At 43.9% G+C, this 18,252-nt stretch overlaps 1 protein-coding gene across 1 annotated transcript; it reads right to left on the reverse strand.

Annotated features, from left to right (window-relative positions):
- Positions 1-2,234: 2,234 nt before the first annotated feature.
- On the reverse strand, positions 2,235-18,220 carry LOC121587394. Its single transcript, XM_045226852.1, has 3 exons — positions 15,171-18,220; positions 7,950-8,234; positions 2,235-3,424 (listed from the first exon to the last, which is right to left on the reverse strand). The coding sequence occupies exons 1-3, from the start codon at positions 18,139-18,141 to the stop codon at positions 2,472-2,474; spliced, it is 4,209 nt and encodes a 1,402-aa protein (XP_045082787.1). The 5' UTR covers positions 18,142-18,220; the 3' UTR covers positions 2,235-2,471.
- Positions 18,221-18,252: the final 32 nt, after the last annotated feature.

The raw sequence follows: 18,252 nt of genomic DNA on the forward strand, positions 1-18,252 counted from the left end.
TTTAATATTTTTTTTGAAAATATTTTTTATTTTATTTGTTCATTTTATTTTTATTTATTTTTATTTTTTATCGGGGGGAATGGATCAGCTTAATATTGCAGATAGATTGTATCTTCTATCAATGTAATTGTCTGCATCACTCCCAATCCCCCATGTTTATTTTTATTTTTTATATATATATTCCCCTTTATTACTTTTCAACCCCACCATCCTTTCCCTACTTGGAGTAAATTAGTGAACAACAACGCCCAGGCCTCTACTTCCGGTCTATACTTACTATCTACACCTTATGGACAGAGTTAATTTTACAATAATTCTATATATATATATATATATATATATATCATTTTTTTTGCTCCTGAACTTCGATCATTTTCATGATGTCCATCTGGTTTGCTTCTATATGCCATATCTTTCTAACTGTGCTCTTTCCCAAAAGCTCCCAACATACAACCTATATACTTATTATGGACACAGTATGCTTACATTATTAGCTACATATACACAGTAAACTTGCTAAATGTGTCAAATTAAAGATTCTGTACCATACCATAACACAAGTTGTGGTTTTGTTTTTTATTTTTGGTTGCATGGAAGAAAAAAAAATACACTGAGCTCAAGAGAAAATGGAAGGCACTGATTATCAGGGGTACCCTTGTGCAAGGTGCTTTACTTAGATTGGTCCAGTAAAAACCCAACTGTATGAATGGGTAATTGTATGTAAAATAATGTGATTGAATTTCAACAAATGTAAGTCACCCTAGATAAGGGTATTTCTATAAATAATGGGGCCAATGTGTGACATTGGGATCAACATTTCAAAATGGTTTAAAACAAAAAATGAAATGAATTTTTATGAAGTTCCACATGTGTACTTATAGGAATATGGAAAGCCAATTGAAGCCAACATTAGAAGTTGCCATCCTCATAATAACCGCACATGGTTTTAGCGCAACAGAGTCGGGCAAAACCCTCCAATTACAGTGGGGGAAACAAACAGAAGTGGCCATTCATAAATATATTTTATTCTGATTTTTTAGGGGGTGCTGCTGGACCCCAACTTCCTGCTGCTATGGCCACATCTCTCACAAAAAAACGGATCAAAAATGAAATCATGGATAATTATAAGGGAGCAGGGGAACTTACAAATTGACTACAATAATTACAAAGACTTTTCAAGCACCAAATTGAGGAAATGTTTTTTTTTCAAGGTAGGCCTATACCAGTAGCCTACTTTAATTTCTGAGCTCCATATTCAAGTAGGCTACTTCAGGCCCCTTGTATTGTATAAAATCGCAGGTGTAACACGTTATTTCATTATCAGATTATATTGTGAAGAAGCCCACTAGGCTAAGGTATGTCATTTGTTCCCATTCTATGCAGAATAATTAATAGGAAGAGCATTGGGTGTTACACAATAGTCCATCCTACACAATTTGGCAGAGTAGACTTGGTGTCCAATCCGAGGCACAAAAACATATGAAAACATGAAGTCATTACCTTGATGCTTTCCCTGTTAAATCTAACGAGACCTTGCTGTAAATCAAGCAGACAACAACAGATGATCAGTATTAATTCTCTAGGGATATTAGATCCAACATGGATCCAGGCACAACTGTCTTCACCGGCGAAACGAATGAGACACCAAAATATTGTGGACATTCCTCGCCAACACCTTTTTTTCCAGCACTTGGGCTGTTGTTGCATCGCATGCGCTATCACAACAGCTGTTCGTCACTTGACTGTCATGTGGAAAATTCCTTGCTGGATCAGATAATGATGTGTGAAAATAATACAGCGTCACTAATCAGCTGGACACCAAATGGCATCCAACAAGTATTATGCATAACAACGTTAATGACAGTATCTATTTAGGTTTTAAGGATCAAGGTAAGGTGACTCTTTCTGTTAGAAGCATTCGATTTTGCAATCGCATACATAATATTGGATTTGTGTGCCCATGAAAATTGTTTTCACCCCCTAACATAAGGAGATAAAATTATAAAATGAAATGTTTCATAGTTCCACTGCATTTCTGAGATCTCTATACAAAAAAACTGTCTGACAGCTAGATCCAGGATTCTTACAGCTTTCCAGTTCAATGTCTAATTTAACTGATTAATTGTTAATGTATGATATAACGACAACTTACACTGCCATAAATGCAAGGACAGAGAAGTAATGTTTTATGTCACAAGATTTTGGACAAATCCATCAAGACACCAACCATGAAAAAGGGTTAAACATGTGAATTTTATTGAATATAGCTATGATCTCCCTTATATCTTAATGGTAATGATGTTTAAAAAATTGGCAGATTATTATCAATGACTTATCAACAGCTGTAACAAGTTATCCAGTGTAGGAGATCCTCACTGGTACCTTAGTTTATTGAAGAAATGAATAATAATCAGTCTAATCCTTCTATATATCTTGATATCTGACTGTGGAGGAGTTTAGGTGCGCAGCCTTCACAGCGGATCAGAGGTAGGTCTGGGGTAGTGGTACCTCTGCAGTTCGTTGGGATAGCACGTCTCACCGAATGGATACCCCATCCACAGGCCCAACTGGTACCAGGCGCTGGCGTACCAGTGCATACCTTCCTGGTCTTCCTGACCCTGCCGCGGGGGGGCCAGAAGCAGGTCTCCGAGGAGAGGGAGGAAGGAGCGCAGGGCGTGGATGAGCCTGTAGGGGACAAAGGTGAGGTGAGCGAGATGCTGCCGGCACTGCAGGGTGTAGCAGGAAACTAGGCGTCCGTCCACCACAAGGTTCCCCTCCACAGTCAAGGGAGCGTAGGCCCCTAGGCTCTCTGCCTCGCTCACTTCGGTCACGCGTTTGGCCTCCAGTGATCCGGTGCTGGGGTCATGCAAGTAGACCAGGTGGCCCGGGAGGACATCTTTGGCGAACACCGGGACCCTGCGTGCGTCGCTGGCCAAGGCGGTGGTTGTTGCGTTGTCGGGGGCGATGAAGAGAACATGGTCAGGCGTGATGTACAGGGGCTCTTTGGACCCCTCCGTGTCCAGCAGGAGGTAGCGCTCCCTTGAGCCGCTCCGCCGGTCCAGCCACAGGAGGACCTCGCTGAAGGTGGGCCGGCCAGCAGCGTCGACCGCCAGCACCCTGTCCCCCAAGCGCAGCTCAGCCATGGTCTTCCTGGTCCCGTCACTGGCGAGCACTGTGGCATGGGCCGGGAAGCACTCATCTTCCTGGCAAAAGGGATTTATATAGAATGGATCTTGACTGGGCATTTTGGCCATGTTCCTCCGCACCTCACCCACAGTCAATGTGTTCCAGTAATTAACTAAATTGGGGTTCCTTGTTGGAGAACCGTCGGTGCTGAGGCTACAACCCGCCTCGACCCAAAGCTTACTCAGGCACTTCATGAAATGGGGTCCTCTCTCATCGTCATAGCCGCAATGCCCACTTTCTGGTGACAGAGAGAAAATGCAGGTGCCATATTCTGAATACTGCAGCATGGAACAACACTGTTGATAGCGATATTTGCAGTTTAGGTACAACTTTGTTTAACCCTCTTAAAGCGGAACTCCGGTGGGATTTCTTTTGTGTGTGCTACATTTTCAAATATGCTGTTTAAATAAGGTGTGTATTGTATTTATTACTTTAAAAATTGCAGCCTCTACACAGCGCTGGGTTTCCAAGATAGTACGCTTCAGGTAAAGAACTTCAGAACTACACTTCCCATCACCCCTCCATCAGAGATACATGAGTAGGATGATGATGGGAAAGGTAGTTCTGAGGTTCTTCTGCAGGCTACATGTGAAATTATCTTGAGAATCGAGCACTGGGTAGACTTCAATTTAATAGCGTAAAACAAATGGTCAGGATGTACACACCTTACTTAACAGTAGTAGAAACATATGGGAACATGTAACACACACACACACACACACATACACACACAAAACTATTTGAGTTCCCTTTTGACCCCAGAAAGCCCGCCAGTGCCCGTGTATTCTTTCAAGCACTGTAGTAATCCTTATCGCATCAACATAGTTAAATGGCACTTCCGCACACACAGCTAGATACAGAAGGAATCCCTTGTGACCTGGAAATGGAAATCATCTACATTTTGAACTTTTCAGATAGTGTTAACTCACAAAATAAAATTGACAGCATTCTTTTCAGAAGGGGCACATTTAGAGCACAAATTGAGGTCGCAGTGCATTTTCAAAAGACTGCCTGACATTTCAGCCTGTTTTGATGTGATGGAGTTTTGGCCTGCCTGGTGACATCACTGGGCGGTAGATTCGTTAATAGACCAATAAGAAAGAGTGTTCCAAACCTTTATGCAAATAACAGCTAACTTCAATTTTCCCCTCCCCCCTCAGACCACTCCAAGACAGTCCTAGCAAAATTCTTGCTTGAGAAATTGCTCTTTGCTAAGAATACATTTTTGTTTATTTTGAATATTTTATTGAAAACAATCACAGTAAGGTACTTAATAGTTACCCATAAATGATTTGATATTGAGATTTTGTTTTTAAACAAGGCTGCATTGGACCTTTAACATGCAATTTTCTTTGAAGAAATACAGATTGCATAGTAAAAGGCTGTTTCGTTTTTTTACCAGGTAAGTTGACTGAGAACACATTCTCAGTTACAGCAACACCCTGGGGAATAGTTACAGGGGAGAGGACGGGGGATGAATGAGCCAATTGGAAGCAGGGGATGATGGTATGAAGGCCAGATTGGGAATTTAGCCAGGACACCAGGGTTAACACCCCTACTCTTACAATAAGTGCAATGGCATCTTTAGTGACCACAGAGAGTCAGGTCACCTGTTTAACATTCCCCTACACAGGGCAATGGCCCCAATCACTGCCCTGGGGGATTGGGATATTTTTTATACCAGAGGAAATAGTGCGTCCTACTGGCCCTCCAACATCACTTCCAGCAGCATCTGGTCTCCCATCCAGGGTCTAACCCTGCTTAGCTTCAGACAGCAAGCCTGCAGTGGGATACAGGGTGGGATGCAGGGTGGTATGCCAGCGGTGGGATTCAAGGTATGCTGCTATTTTTTTTTTTTACAGGATCATTCAAAACATTGCATTTCCACGAGCTAAGCACAAGACACTATGTATTTTAGTGGAGTAAGTTCTAGTGAACCATTTTTAGTAGCAGACAGTTTAAGACTTGAGAGGGGTCATGTCTTATTTAGTAAAATAATTTAGCAAGTATATTTTGGAGCACATTTATGTTTACAATTAATTATTTACCGAGCTTCAATGAGGCTTTTTTGTCCCAGAAAGCACACACATTGTATTGTCATTGCGTACGACCTTGGAAAAATACAGTTTATCCCCTTTCTGGTGTATCGAAGGTGTTAGTGTTACCCTTGTCCTGTGTTTTTACTATGCAATCTATTTTATTGGTGTTGTTGTTGTTTTGTGTGATTATTAGACCATGTACAGGTCACTAAATTTACTGCTCTCAAATATTTAAATAAATATGTCAATATCTGGATATTCCAAATTGGGGAGAAAATGGAGGTAAAATAATTGCCATTCTTTGTGTAAAATGGATTGTATTTTATAACCTTTGTAGGTTAAATGAGGGAGATTTTTTAGTGGACTATGAGATAAAACTGAGTTAATCACGAACATACAGTGGGGAGAACAAGTATTTGATACACTGCCGATTTTACAGTTTTCCTACTTACAAAGCATGTAGAGGTCTGTAATTTTTATCATAGGTACACTTCAACTGTGAGAGACGGAATCTAAAACAAAAATCCAGAAAATCACATTGTATGATTTTTAAGTAATTTGAATTTTATTGCATGACATAAGTATTTGATACATCAGAAAAGCAGAACTTAATATTTGGTACAGAAACCTTTGTTTGCAATTACAGAGATCATACATTTCCTGTAGGCCTTGACCAGGTTTGCACACACTGCAGCAGGGATTTTGGCCCACTCCCTCCATACAGACCTTCTCCAGATCCTTCAGGTTCCGGGGCTGTCGCTGGGCAATACAGACTTTCAGCTCCCTCCAAAGATTTTCTATTGGGTTCAGGTCTGGAGACTGGCTAGGCCACTCCAGGACCTTGAGATGCTTCTTACGGAGCCACTCCTTAGTTGCCCTGGCTGTGTGTTTCGGGTCGTTGTCATGCTGGAAGACCCAGCCATGACCCATCTTCAATGCTCTTACTGAGGGAAGGAGGTTGTTGGCCAAGATCTCGCGATACATGGCCCCATCCATCCTCCCCCTCAATATGGTGCAGTCGTCCTGTCCCCTTTGCAGAAAAGCATCCCCAAAGAATGATGTTTCCACCTCCATGCTTTACGGTTGGGATGGTGTTCTTGGGGTTGTACTCATCCTTCTTCTTCCTCCAAACACAGCGAGTGGAGTTTAGACCAAAAAGCTCTATTTTTGTCTCATCAGACCACATGACCTTCTCCCATTCCTCCTCTGGATCATCCAGATGGTCATTGGCAAACTTCAGACGGGCCTGGACATGCGCTGGCTTGAGCAGGGGGACCTTGCGTGCGCTGCAGGATTTTAATCCATGACGGCGTAGTGTGTTACTAATGGTTTTCTTTGAGACTGTGGTCCCAGCTCTCTTCAGGTCATTGACCAGGTCCTGCCGTGTATTTCTGGGCTGATCCCTCACCTTACTCATGATCATTGATGCCCCACGAGGTGAGATCTTGCATGGAGCTCCAGACCGAGGGTGATTGACCGTCATCTTGAACTTCTTCCATTTTCTAATAATTGCGCCAACAGTTGTTGCCTTCTCACCAAGCTGCTTGCCTATTGTCCTGTAGCCCATCCCATCCTTGTGCAGGTCTACAATTTTATCCCTGATGTCCTTACACAGCTCTCTGGTCTTGGCCATTGTGGACAGGTTGGAGTCTGTTTGATTGAGTGTGTGGACAGGTGTCTTTTATACAGGTAACGAGTTCAAACAGGTGCAGTTAATACAGGTAATGAGTGGAGAACAGGAGGGCTTCTTAAAGAAAAAACTAACAGGTCTGTGAGAGCCGGAATTCTTAATGGTTGGTAGGTGATCAAATACTTATGTCATGCAATAAAATGCAAATTAATTACTTAAAAATCATACAATGTGATTTTCTGGATTTTTGTTTTAGATTCCGTCTCTCACAGTTGAAGTGTACCTATGATAAAAATTACAGACCTCTACATGCTTTGTAAGTAGGAAAACCTGCTAAATCGGCAGTGTATGAAATACTTGTTCTCCCCACTGTATAGTTAGAATTTTCTGTTGCTAGGCAGGAACTTAATTGGGTAATTTCACTGTGTATGTGAAGTGGGAATCTGACCTAGGGTTGAATTGCTCGCTCTTACTTAAATCCATGGCTGTCCTACTTTATCAGAGACTGAAACCAGACTGTGGCCAGGGTTGAACAGAGTTTAAACTAAACATGAGTGTTTTTGCAAAATGAGGGATTGATTGATTGTATTACCATTGATTCTGAACTGAATGAAAGTCGAATTTAGCCGAATTCATAGACAAAGGAAGTGGGCGGAGCGATAGAGAGCGGGAAACTGAAGAGGGAGGGATTTTGAGCTAGAAGAGATGTGAATGGGACTATATAGCTGGGGAAGAGAGAGAGAAAAAAAATGGGGCTACTCTGCAGACCAGCACGGGCTTTGACGAATTGAAATAACGTCAAATCTTGATTCTACAAAAACTCTGGAAGAACTTTGATTTTTAATAAAGTATAGTGATTAATTTCCACCACAATAATACACAAAAGACAACAACAACATTTTTACCAGACACTCTTATCCAGAGCGACTTACAGGAGCAATTAGGGTTAAGTGCCTTGCTCAAGGGCACATCGACAGATTTTTTCACCTAGTCGGCTTGGGGATTAGAACTAGCGACCTTTCAGGTTACTGGCACAACGCTCTTAACCACTAAGCCACCTGCCGCCCCTAATAACTGTGTAGACGTCCACTCACCGATGCAGTAGGGAAAGCTTGACCATCCAGAACTGGTACACTGGATCTGGGAGGAGACTTCAAGATTATAGAGTCGGTTGCACATTATAGCACATTCTTCTCCTTCAAAATTGGAGGCACAAAATGCTTGGCCATTGGGAACATTAGCGGGATCACAGCGGTGTCTGCACTGGATCTGTTTGAGGCAGTTCAATCTTTCTGGTATGAACCTACATCCCGTGACATCGCAGATGTGTGTCTGTTCAGAAACAAACTCTCCACTGTCGATCACTGATGCTGTCCATTCTGTACACACAACAGCAACAAAATACAAGAGCACATGAAAACAGCAATATAACACACATCTGTCATGGAAACAGAAATATAAACATCTGTCATGGAAACAGCAATATAAACACAATATCTGTCATGGAAACAGCAATATAAACACAATATCTGTCATGGAAACAGATGCCATAACAGTGTAGTCGTGTATTATGTTGTGTCCTCATGTAAATAGCTTCTTTTTTTTTATTTCTTTTTTTATATATTTCTCTATCTCACTTTCCATCCTTAACTATATATCCTTTCCTGCAACCCGCCTCACCCAATGTGGAACGGATTCTATTATTTCTTCATACCTTTTATCAAGAACCCACGGCTAAAGCTAGCCAGCTAGCCAGCTAACTAGCTACTTGCTATTAGCTATTGCTATTAGCCACCGTTAGCGGTCTTCACCACTATCCGTGGCCTGCACTACCTACCAGCCAGCTCTAGCCTGGACAATTATTGGCCAGTATGCACAGCGTGCTATCGACCCAGAGCATTTCAGATTTTCTGCTGGAATCACTGAATCACTGGACCTTAACACCGGATCATCACAACTAGCTAGCTGCAACCGAATGGATGTTGTTGTTGGCTAATCACCACTAATCACCACTTGTCCCAAAGCTAGCACCAGTTAGCCTTGAGCCAGCCTCGAGCCAGGCCCAACTCCCGGCTATCCACCTCTCTGTCAACCGGACAGGACATCCTAGTGTCGACACAGAACCTCGCCGATCAATCACGACTGGTCTGCCGACGTAATCGTCTGATGTGGTTTCAACAAGCTTCCCGTTGCGACGACCACAAAGATCCATCTGCTAGCACCGGCCCGCTAGCACGCGCAATCAACAGCCGTGCCTCCTGCTCGCCTGTGCTGTAGCAGCCTACGATCTGCTCCCGGACTTACCTATTGCTGTTCACTGGACCTTATGATCACTCAGCTACACATCTGATGCCCACTGGACTGTTTCTTTACACGGTACCCCATCCTGTTTATCTGTTTAGCCTCAGCCCAAACTTTCGTCGCCATTACCAGTTGTTGTCTTAGCCCTCTCGAATAACACCTGTGATTGCGTTATGCCTCTCTCCCATGTCAATATGCCTAGCCTATTGCTGTTTGGGTTAGTTGTTATTGTACTATTTCACTGTAAAGCCCCTAGTCCTGCTCAACCTGCCTCAGACAGCTTCTTTGTCCCACCCCCCATACACACGGAGACCGGCTCAATCGGTACCTCCAGTGATGCTATCTCTTTCATCGTTACCCAATGCTTAGGTGTACCTCCACTGTACTCATATCCTTCCATATCCTTGTCTGTACATAATTCCCTGAATCTATTCTACAACGCCCGGAAATCTGCCCCGTTTATTCTCTGTACCCAACACACTAGAAGACCAGTTCTTAAAGCCTTTGCCGTATACTTATTATATTCCTCCTCTGTTCCTCTGGTGATGTAGAGGTTAACCAAAGCCCTGTAGCCCCCAGTATCACTCCTGCTCCCCAGGCGCTATCATTTGTTGACTTCTGTAACCGTAAAAGCCTTGGTTTCTTGCAAGTTAACATCAGAAGCCTCCTCCCCAAGTTTGAGTTATTCACTGCGTTAGCACACTCTGCCAACACTGATGTTCTAGCAGTGACTGAATCCTGGCGTAGGAAGGCCACCAAAAATTCAGAAATGTCCATCCCTAGTTGCAATCTACTGTAGAGATAGCCTGCAGAGCTCTATCATACTATCCAGGTCTGTGCCCAAACAGTTTGAGCTTCTACTTCTAAAAATCCACCTTTCCAGAAATAAGTCTCTCACTGTTGCCGCTTGTTACAGACCCCCCTCAGCCCCCAGTTGTACCCTCTAAATACACCTCTGCTGTCTTCAACCAGAATCTCAGCGATCACTGCCTCATTGCCTGCGTCCGTAATGGGTCTGCGGTCAAACGACCACCCCTCATCACTGTCAAACGCTCCCTAAAACACTTCAACGAGCAGGCCTTTCTAATTGACCTGGCCCGGGTATCCTGGATGGATATTGACCTCATTCCGTCAGTAGAGAATGCCTGGATGTTCTTCAAAAGTGCTTTCCTCTCCATCTTAAATAAGCATGCCCCATTCAAAAAATTCAGAACTAAGAACAGATATAGCTGCCCTTGACCAGCACAAAACATCCTGTGGCGTACTGCATTAGCATCAAACAGCCCCCGCGATATGCAACTTTTCAGGGAAGTCAGGAACCAATATACACAATCAGTTAGGAAAGCAAAGGCTAGCTTTTTCAAACAGAAACTTGCATCCTGTAGCACTAACTCCAAAAAGTTTTGGGACACTGTAAAGTCCATGGAGAATAAAAGTACCTCCTCCAAGCTACCCACTGCACTGAGGCTAGGAATCACTGTTACCACCGATAAATCTACGATAATCGAGAATTTCAATAAGCATTTTGCTACGGCTGGCCATGCTTTCCACCTGGCTACCCCTACCCCGGCCACCAGCTCTGCACCCTCCGACGCAACTTGCCCATGCCCCCCTCTTTCACCCAAATTCAGATAGCTGATGTTCTGAAAGAGCTGCAAAATCTGGACCCCCAACAAATCAGCTGGGCTAGACAATCTGGACCCTTTCTTTCTAAAATTTGCCGCCGAAATTGTCGCAACCCCTATTACAAGCCTGTTCAACCTCTCTTTCGTATCGTCTGAGATCCCCAGAGATTGGAAAGCTGCTGCGGTCATCCCCCTCTTCAAAGGGGGTGACACTCTAGATCCAAACTGTTACAGACCTATATCCATCCTACCCTGCCTTTCGAAAGTATTTGAAAGCCAAGTTAACAAACAGATCACCGACCACTTCGAATCCCACCGTACCTTCTCCGCTATGCAATCTGGTTTCCGAGCTGGTCATGGGTGCACCTCAGCCACGCTCAAGGTCCTAAACAATATAATAACCGCGATTGATAAAAGACAGTACTGTGCAGCCGTCTTCATCGACCTGGCCAAGGCTTTTGACTCTGTCAATCATCGCATTCTTATTGGCAGACTAAGTAGACTTGGTTTCTCAACTGACTGCCTCGCCTGGTTCACCAACTACTTTTCAGATAGAGTTCAATGTGTCAAATCGGAGGGCCTGTTGTCTGGACCTCTGGCAGTCTCTATGGGGGTGCCACAGGGTTCAATTCTCGGGCCGACTCTATTCTCTGTGTATATCAATGATGTCGCTCTTGCTGCTGGTGACTCTCAGATCCACCTCTACGCAGACGACACCATTTTCTATACATCTGGCCCTTCATTGGACACTGTGTTAACAAACTTCCAAACAAGTTTCAATGCCATACAACACTCTTTCCGTGGCCTCCAACTGCTCTTAAACACTAGTAAAACGAAATGCATGCTCTTCAATCGAACACTGCTTGCACCCGCCCGCCCGACTAGAATCACTACTCTCGCCGGGTCTGACTTAGAATATGTGGACAACTACAAATACCTAGGTGTCTGGTTAGACCGTAAACTCTCCTTCCAGACTCACATTAAGCATCTCCAATCCAAAGTTAAATCTAGAATCGGCTTTCTGTTTCGCAACAAAGCCTCCTTCACTCATGCTGCTAAACATGCCCTCGTAAAACTGACTATCCTACCGATCCTTGACTTCGGCGATGTCATTTACAAAATAGCTTCCAACACTCAACTCAGCAAATTGGATGTAGTCTATCACAGTGCCATCCGTTTTGTCACCAAAGCCGCATATACTACCCACCAATCTTAGCTCATTGGTCACCATAGCAACACCCACCCGTAGTATGCGCTCCAGCAGGTATATCTGACTGGTCATCCCCAAAGCCAACACCTCCTTTGGCCGCCATTCCTTCCAGTTCTCTGCTGCAAATGACTGGAACGAACTACAAAAATCTCTGAAGTTGGAGACACCTATCTCCCTCATTAACTTTAAGCATCAGTTGTCAGAGCACCTTACCGATCACTGTACCTGTACACAGCCCATCTGTAATTAGCCCACCCAACTACCTCATCCCCATATTATTATTTACATTGTTATTTATTTTGCTCATTTGCACCCCAGTATCTCTATTTGCACATCATCTTCTGCACATCTATCACTCCAGTGTTAATACTAAATTGTAATTATTTTGCACTATGGCCTATTTATTGCCTTACCTCCATAACTTGCTACATTTGCACACACTGTATATAGATTTTCTATTTTCTATTGTGTTATTGACTGTACATTTTTGTTTATCCCATGTGTAACTCTGTATTGTTGTTGTTTTTATCGCACTGCTTTGCTTTATCTTGGCCAGGTCGCAGTTGTAAATGAGAACTTGTTCTCAACTGGCTTACCTGGTTACAGTTTTTTACAATCACTTTGGCACTAATTTCAGAACCTTGACGTCATTTTTCAAAACTCTAGACACAAAACTCACAACCAATTATCAAAATGCAAATTTTTCAAAACTCTATCACTTTTTTCAATTGCTTGGATACAATACACATAAAACTAAGATCATTTGTTCATTTAACAAAAATCACCTGTTCAATATGACACAACTTAACATCAAAGTACTACTATTTCAAAAGGCAATTCACACATTACATTTCAGATGAGTGTCTATTCATTTCATTACAATTATCCAACTATCAATTGATACAACTGCTCAAAATGATAAGTAACTGTTGCATTACTCTTAATGCATAGTTGTATGGAAACAGACAAACAATATTCCATGTTTAGATCATGAAAGTTTCAAGATAACGACATTCATTGTCACCAATTAGCGTGGAGCATGAACCAATTAGACTACATTATCTATGGATGTAATATTTCATCATCATTCTTTATCAGACACCGTTTCTATGGTCCCATGTGCCACCTTTTCAGACTATTTACAGTGTTGACAGTACTGCACTGTATGGATGAAGGCCCTTGTAATTGCTTGTCCAATTCTGCCAACTTGTTACTGATGATTGAGTTCACATTATGGAACGAGTACATAAAGAATTGATTGGGATCCACTTGCAACAATATAGCGATACGTACTGTAACATGAAGCCGGCAGGTGATCCAGGTCACAATAGAGGTCAAGCAGTGGTGGGAGGAAGACGAGGAAGACGTGTTGGTCAAAGGAATTGCAGGGGACAAGCACCCCTTCTGAGAGGTGGTCATGGGCCTCGTTTGAGAGGTGTGGGGGAACGTGGTAGAGGACAAGGCCACGGACTAAGACAGCGGCAGCAACAGCAAAGAGTGTCCAATGAAATCCGAGCAAGCATGGTTTCAGGCCCATGCACAATTTACCACCCTGTATTTACCCCCATACTCTCCTTTACTTAACCCGATTGAGGAATTTTTCTCCACATGGAGATGGAAGGTTTATGATAGGCGCCCTCATGAACAAGTCACTTTTCTCCAGGCCATGGATGACACATGCAATGACATCACGGCAGACCAGTGTCAGGCCTGGATTCGCCATGCCCGAAGGTTTCTTCCAAGATGTTTGGCTAATGAAAACATCCATTGTGATATAGATGAGAACCTGTGGCCAAATCCACAAGACAGAGTTGATGAAAATGTAGAAGTACAGTAATCACTCCTATGTTTTGCTTTTTACAGTACAAGCAAGCAAGTTGAGGAACACTGCATTTGATGTTTTACAGTACTGTATCGTTTTTCATCAACATATTTCAGATTTTGTTCAATGATTCCACTGTGTCTGTAGTATTCTCTCTACTACAGCAGTACTTTTACAGGGATGTATTTACATGTAGTACCATAATGAAACATGTATCACCTATTTTGTACTACAATATTTAATGATTGTACGAACAATGACACAGTGAAACTATCGGTTGCTTGTGTGTGGGTGATCTAAATCAACGTTTCATTGGTATTTCACAATACATTTGTTTTTTGAACCAATGATTGTGCAAGTGCAAGATTTCTTTAAAGATTTGAACGCACAATGCAATGTTTTGAACATTGGACAGCCTGTGTTACAAGTGATGACGTTTTGAGTTTTGTGTCTAGAGTTTTGAAAAATGACGTCAAGGTTCTGAAATTAGTGCCAAAGTGATTGTAAAAAACTGTAAATAAACGTGAAATAAAAAAAATATAAACATCTGTCATAGAAACAGCAATATAAACAATATAAACTCACCAGACAATATTACATAAGAGGAATTTATATTACGGTACTTGGTTATATATATGTTAGTCTGGTGAGTTCATATTGCTGTGCGTGTCTCTCTGTATGTTTGTGCTTGTGTCTCTCTGTGTGTGTTTAGTGAGTGTGTCCGTGTGTGTCTGTGTGTGTATGTCTGTCTGTGTGTCTATGTCTGTGTGTGTGTGTGTGTGTGTGTGTTTGTGTGTTTATGAGTGTGTGTTGGTCTATGAGTGTGTGTGGGTCTATGTGTGTGTGTCTGTATGTCTGTGTGTCTTTGTCTGTGTGTGTGTGTATGTGTGTGTGTGTGTGTGTGTGTGTGTTTGTGTGTTTATGAGTGTGTGTGGGTCTATGAGTGTGTGTGGGTCTATGAGTGTGTGTGGGTCCATGAGTGTGTGTGTGTGTGTCTATTTGAGTGTATGTCTGCCTGTGTGCGTGTCTTTCTGTATGTCTGTGTGTTTCTATGTGTGTGTGTGTGTGTGTGTGTGGGTGTGTGTGTGTGTGTGTGTGTGCGTGTGTATCTATGTCTGTGTGTCTACGTCTGTGTGTCTGAATAATTTTTACACTTATCTTTTTGAGAGAAAAAATATTACTTGTAATCAAAATCTCGTTCTCTGAGCAATTGCATTAGTATACAAATATATAATTTAAAAACAAATTGGAGCATACAATATACTGTAGCTCAGTCTTGGTATTATTTATTTCATACAGTCATCTTTATCAATGGTGTCAATCATTTTGGACCCACTGTACATTAATGCTTACTCACCATGACCAGGAAACAGGTGTCCACAGACAGCTTTAGCTGCAGTCAAGTCTTTAACACAAATTTTGCTCCAACCGGCCCCGTCCACGTTCCCTTCAACGATCCCTGTGTAATCCGAGCCACTTGTCTGCAGCTTTACTTTTCTACACTGCACCTGTGCAGTCTTGCGAGTACTTCTCACTTTTACAAACTCCAACTGTCTGTCTTCGCAGGATAGCCTGGCGTAGAGACCAATATTTTTGGAAGAAAATCTCAGTGCTTGGATATTGTCAACTAAGTCATAAAGGTTGTCTTGAACGTTGACAAGACGGAAGTTGGGCTCACAGGATGGGGTTCTCAGTCCCCAGTAACCACTGTGGCAGGTTATGCTGCTGTCCTCAGAGGAACTGTGGTAGAAATCATCACATCTCAAGTACAGAGAGTCGTCTTCTTTGAAATTCTCTGTGCTACCTGAAGGTGAATAGAATGTACCATGAGGAACCTGGGGAGGGGCAGGACAAGGGATTGGTATGCAGTCCAGTATCACTCCTCCAGTGGGTGGGGACCACTCTCCTGAGTCTACCTGGCATGTAAAGCTGGACACCCCAGAAAGAGCATAGCCTGGGTCACAGCTGTAGAAAATTGTAATGGAGTTTGAGTGTCGCGAGGATTGGTGATGCCCGTTGTTGATCTCCGGCGGGCTCCCACAGCACACCGGAGGGGTGGGTTGTAAAGTCCCGTAGCGACACATGCTTTCAAAGAGAAAGCCAAGACAGATAACAGAGATCGTACTGCCATGAGGAACACGGTCGCGCCGATGGATGCAGCCTATGGGGACACAGGGTCTGTCCAAGGGTTGCAATAGGTCTGTTGGTGTGCATTGAATTTCAGAGCCGGAGGTCAGCTGGTAGCCCTCCAGGCACTCAATCACCGCCACCGGTCCATCCGCTGTCATTTTCTCCTCAACGATAGTGCTTCCACTGGGGGCGATGAAGCCTAGGCATATGTTTAGAGTTTCTATGGGTGGAAAGACAGCCTTCTGACTTTCCATCTCTTTCATTACCGACGACACAGCGACCCTGTATGCAGATTTGGGTTTTAAGTCGCGGATTTCCGCCCTGGTGTCGCTGGTGTTGAAGTGCGTCACCAGGTCACCGCTGTCTTCTTCCACAAGCACCATGTAAGCGTAACTCTCGCTGTTGGGGTCAGATCCCTCAGGGGGTGCTGCCCAGTTTATCATCACACTGCTATGGGTGATGTGCAGCACTTTCAGAGATGCTGGCGGATTGGGTTTCGTTCTCTGTGCTGCCTCCCATAAAACCAAAACGGGAACCTCACATTTCGTCAGGTAAAGCTGAAAGGTGTAAAGGACTCCAGAAAGGAGGCCACTGATTTCCAATGAGGGCCTGTTACCCCAAGTTAAAGTGTCGGTGTGGAAAAGCTGGTCTGACACTTTTAAATTATAGCGGAACATTGACTCTGCCACACTTCCTACTCTCCCCAGAGCCATGTCTTCTAGTTCAATGGCTGTCTCATTAGCACGTGTCACGCTGAGGGGTGGGAGAGATGAGTTACAAGCCTTGAGGGAGGGGCTAATCTCAGCGGCTGAGCTGAAGTAGGATGAGTCAATCAGGGTGTCATTTGCAAAGGCAAAGCTGATGTGCTGGTAAAGCGAGCGGTTGCTGCTCCAGTTGTCAAAAATAACAGTGAGCGAGTCTCTCCCAATCAGGTTTAGAAGAGGGTCTCGGTAATGCAGAGAAACAACCAGGTTTCCTTCTAGAGTAAAGAAGCAGGCGTCCTGTGGGGCGAAGTTACGAATTAGAACACTATCCTCGATCCCGTCGGAGGCGAAGTTGTCGATGTGTTTCACTCCGCTGCTGTCGTCCAGAATATAGAGGTCTCTTCCCGGCCCCCCGCACAGCAGGTCTGACCCGTGTTCCGGCACCAGAGTGTCATTTCCAAATTTCCCAATCAGCTGGTTGTCCTCGTTGTCGCCGATCAGCAGGTCGTTGAACTCTGTCCCGATCACCCTCTCAACACCAGTGAAGGTGTCATTCTCTGCGTCTGCTCCCCACCCCCTGCCTGAGTGCAGGTCCACTGTGACCCCGCTGCCCATCTGCACGTCTCCACTAAAGAACACTGTGTCGATCCCAGGACCCCCGTCAATCCTGTCGGACCCACCTCCCCCGTAGATGAAGTCGTCTCCCTCACCGCCCTGGATTTCATCCTCCCCTTCTCCACCCTCCAGTACGTCGTTCCCACCATTTCCAATGATGATGTCATTTCCTCCAAAGCCCTCAATCTTCTCGCTTCCCTGGTTGCCATGGATATAGTCATTCATGTTGCCCCCGGCAATGAGGAAACTGCTGTTGCTGCCCGTGATGTAGTTACTGAAAGCAGTGGCTCCGCGTATTCTAGAAACATTGCTAAATTCGCTTCCTGATGAGGCACAGCTGATGTTGCAGCTCTTGGAGGAGGATGCCATGTCAATGCTGAGGACGGACTTGTAGGGGTAAGAATCACCATTGATTTCGAACAGAAATCCGTCCAAGGAACGAACCAGGAGGTGCTGGAACTTCGGCCCCTTCAAGTACTTTAGCAAGCGGACACGGACTGAGTCGTTTCTAGAGCGGGAGAACATGATAATGTGGGGTCTCTCCAGGAGAACTTCGACGTCTTCATAGAGGACCTGGAGGAAGAGGTTGTCCATTTTCATGTCTCCTGCCTCATTGTCAATTTCATTCTCATAGCCGTATGCATGGCCTAAGACATAGGTGTCTGACCCATTGCCTCCCCGCAGGTACTGGTACTTGTAAATGTTACCAATGCCAGGGTCTATGAAGTTGTCCAACGAATTTCCAATCACAGTGTATGAACACTTGCTAGATTTAGCTTGGAACCTTTCCACTTTCCTCCAGGGCTCTTTGCTCAAGTCAAAGATTTGTTTCTGGTCTGTACACTCCTCCTTGCTGAGGTTAATTTCCATGGGACTCATGATGTTCTGGTCAGACGCATTGAGCGGCAAGGTGGCAATGATACCGTCTAAAGTCTGCACAACCAGGTGTTGGAAGTTCTCACCCCTGGAACCAGTCCCACAGGACGACTT

The sequence above is a fragment of the Coregonus clupeaformis genome, chromosome 18 (assembly GCF_020615455.1).
Source record: "Coregonus clupeaformis isolate EN_2021a chromosome 18, ASM2061545v1, whole genome shotgun sequence".
NCBI lineage: Eukaryota > Metazoa > Chordata > Actinopteri > Salmoniformes > Salmonidae > Coregonus > Coregonus clupeaformis.

Bases quoted from the DNA above. Each gene is read 5' to 3' on its own strand.
- LOC121587394 (XM_045226852.1), bottom strand. From the start codon at position 18,141: ATGAGTCCCATGGAAATTAACCTCAGCAAGGAGGAGTGTACAGACCAG. The intron at 8,235-15,170 runs GTGAGTAAGCAT...TTGTGTGTACAG, and splicing joins ACACCTGTTTCCTGGTCATG to AATGGACAGCATCAGTGATC. The intron at 3,425-7,949 runs GTGAGTGGACGT...CTCTGTCACCAG, and splicing joins AAGCTTTCCCTACTGCATCG to AAAGTGGGCATTGCGGCTAT.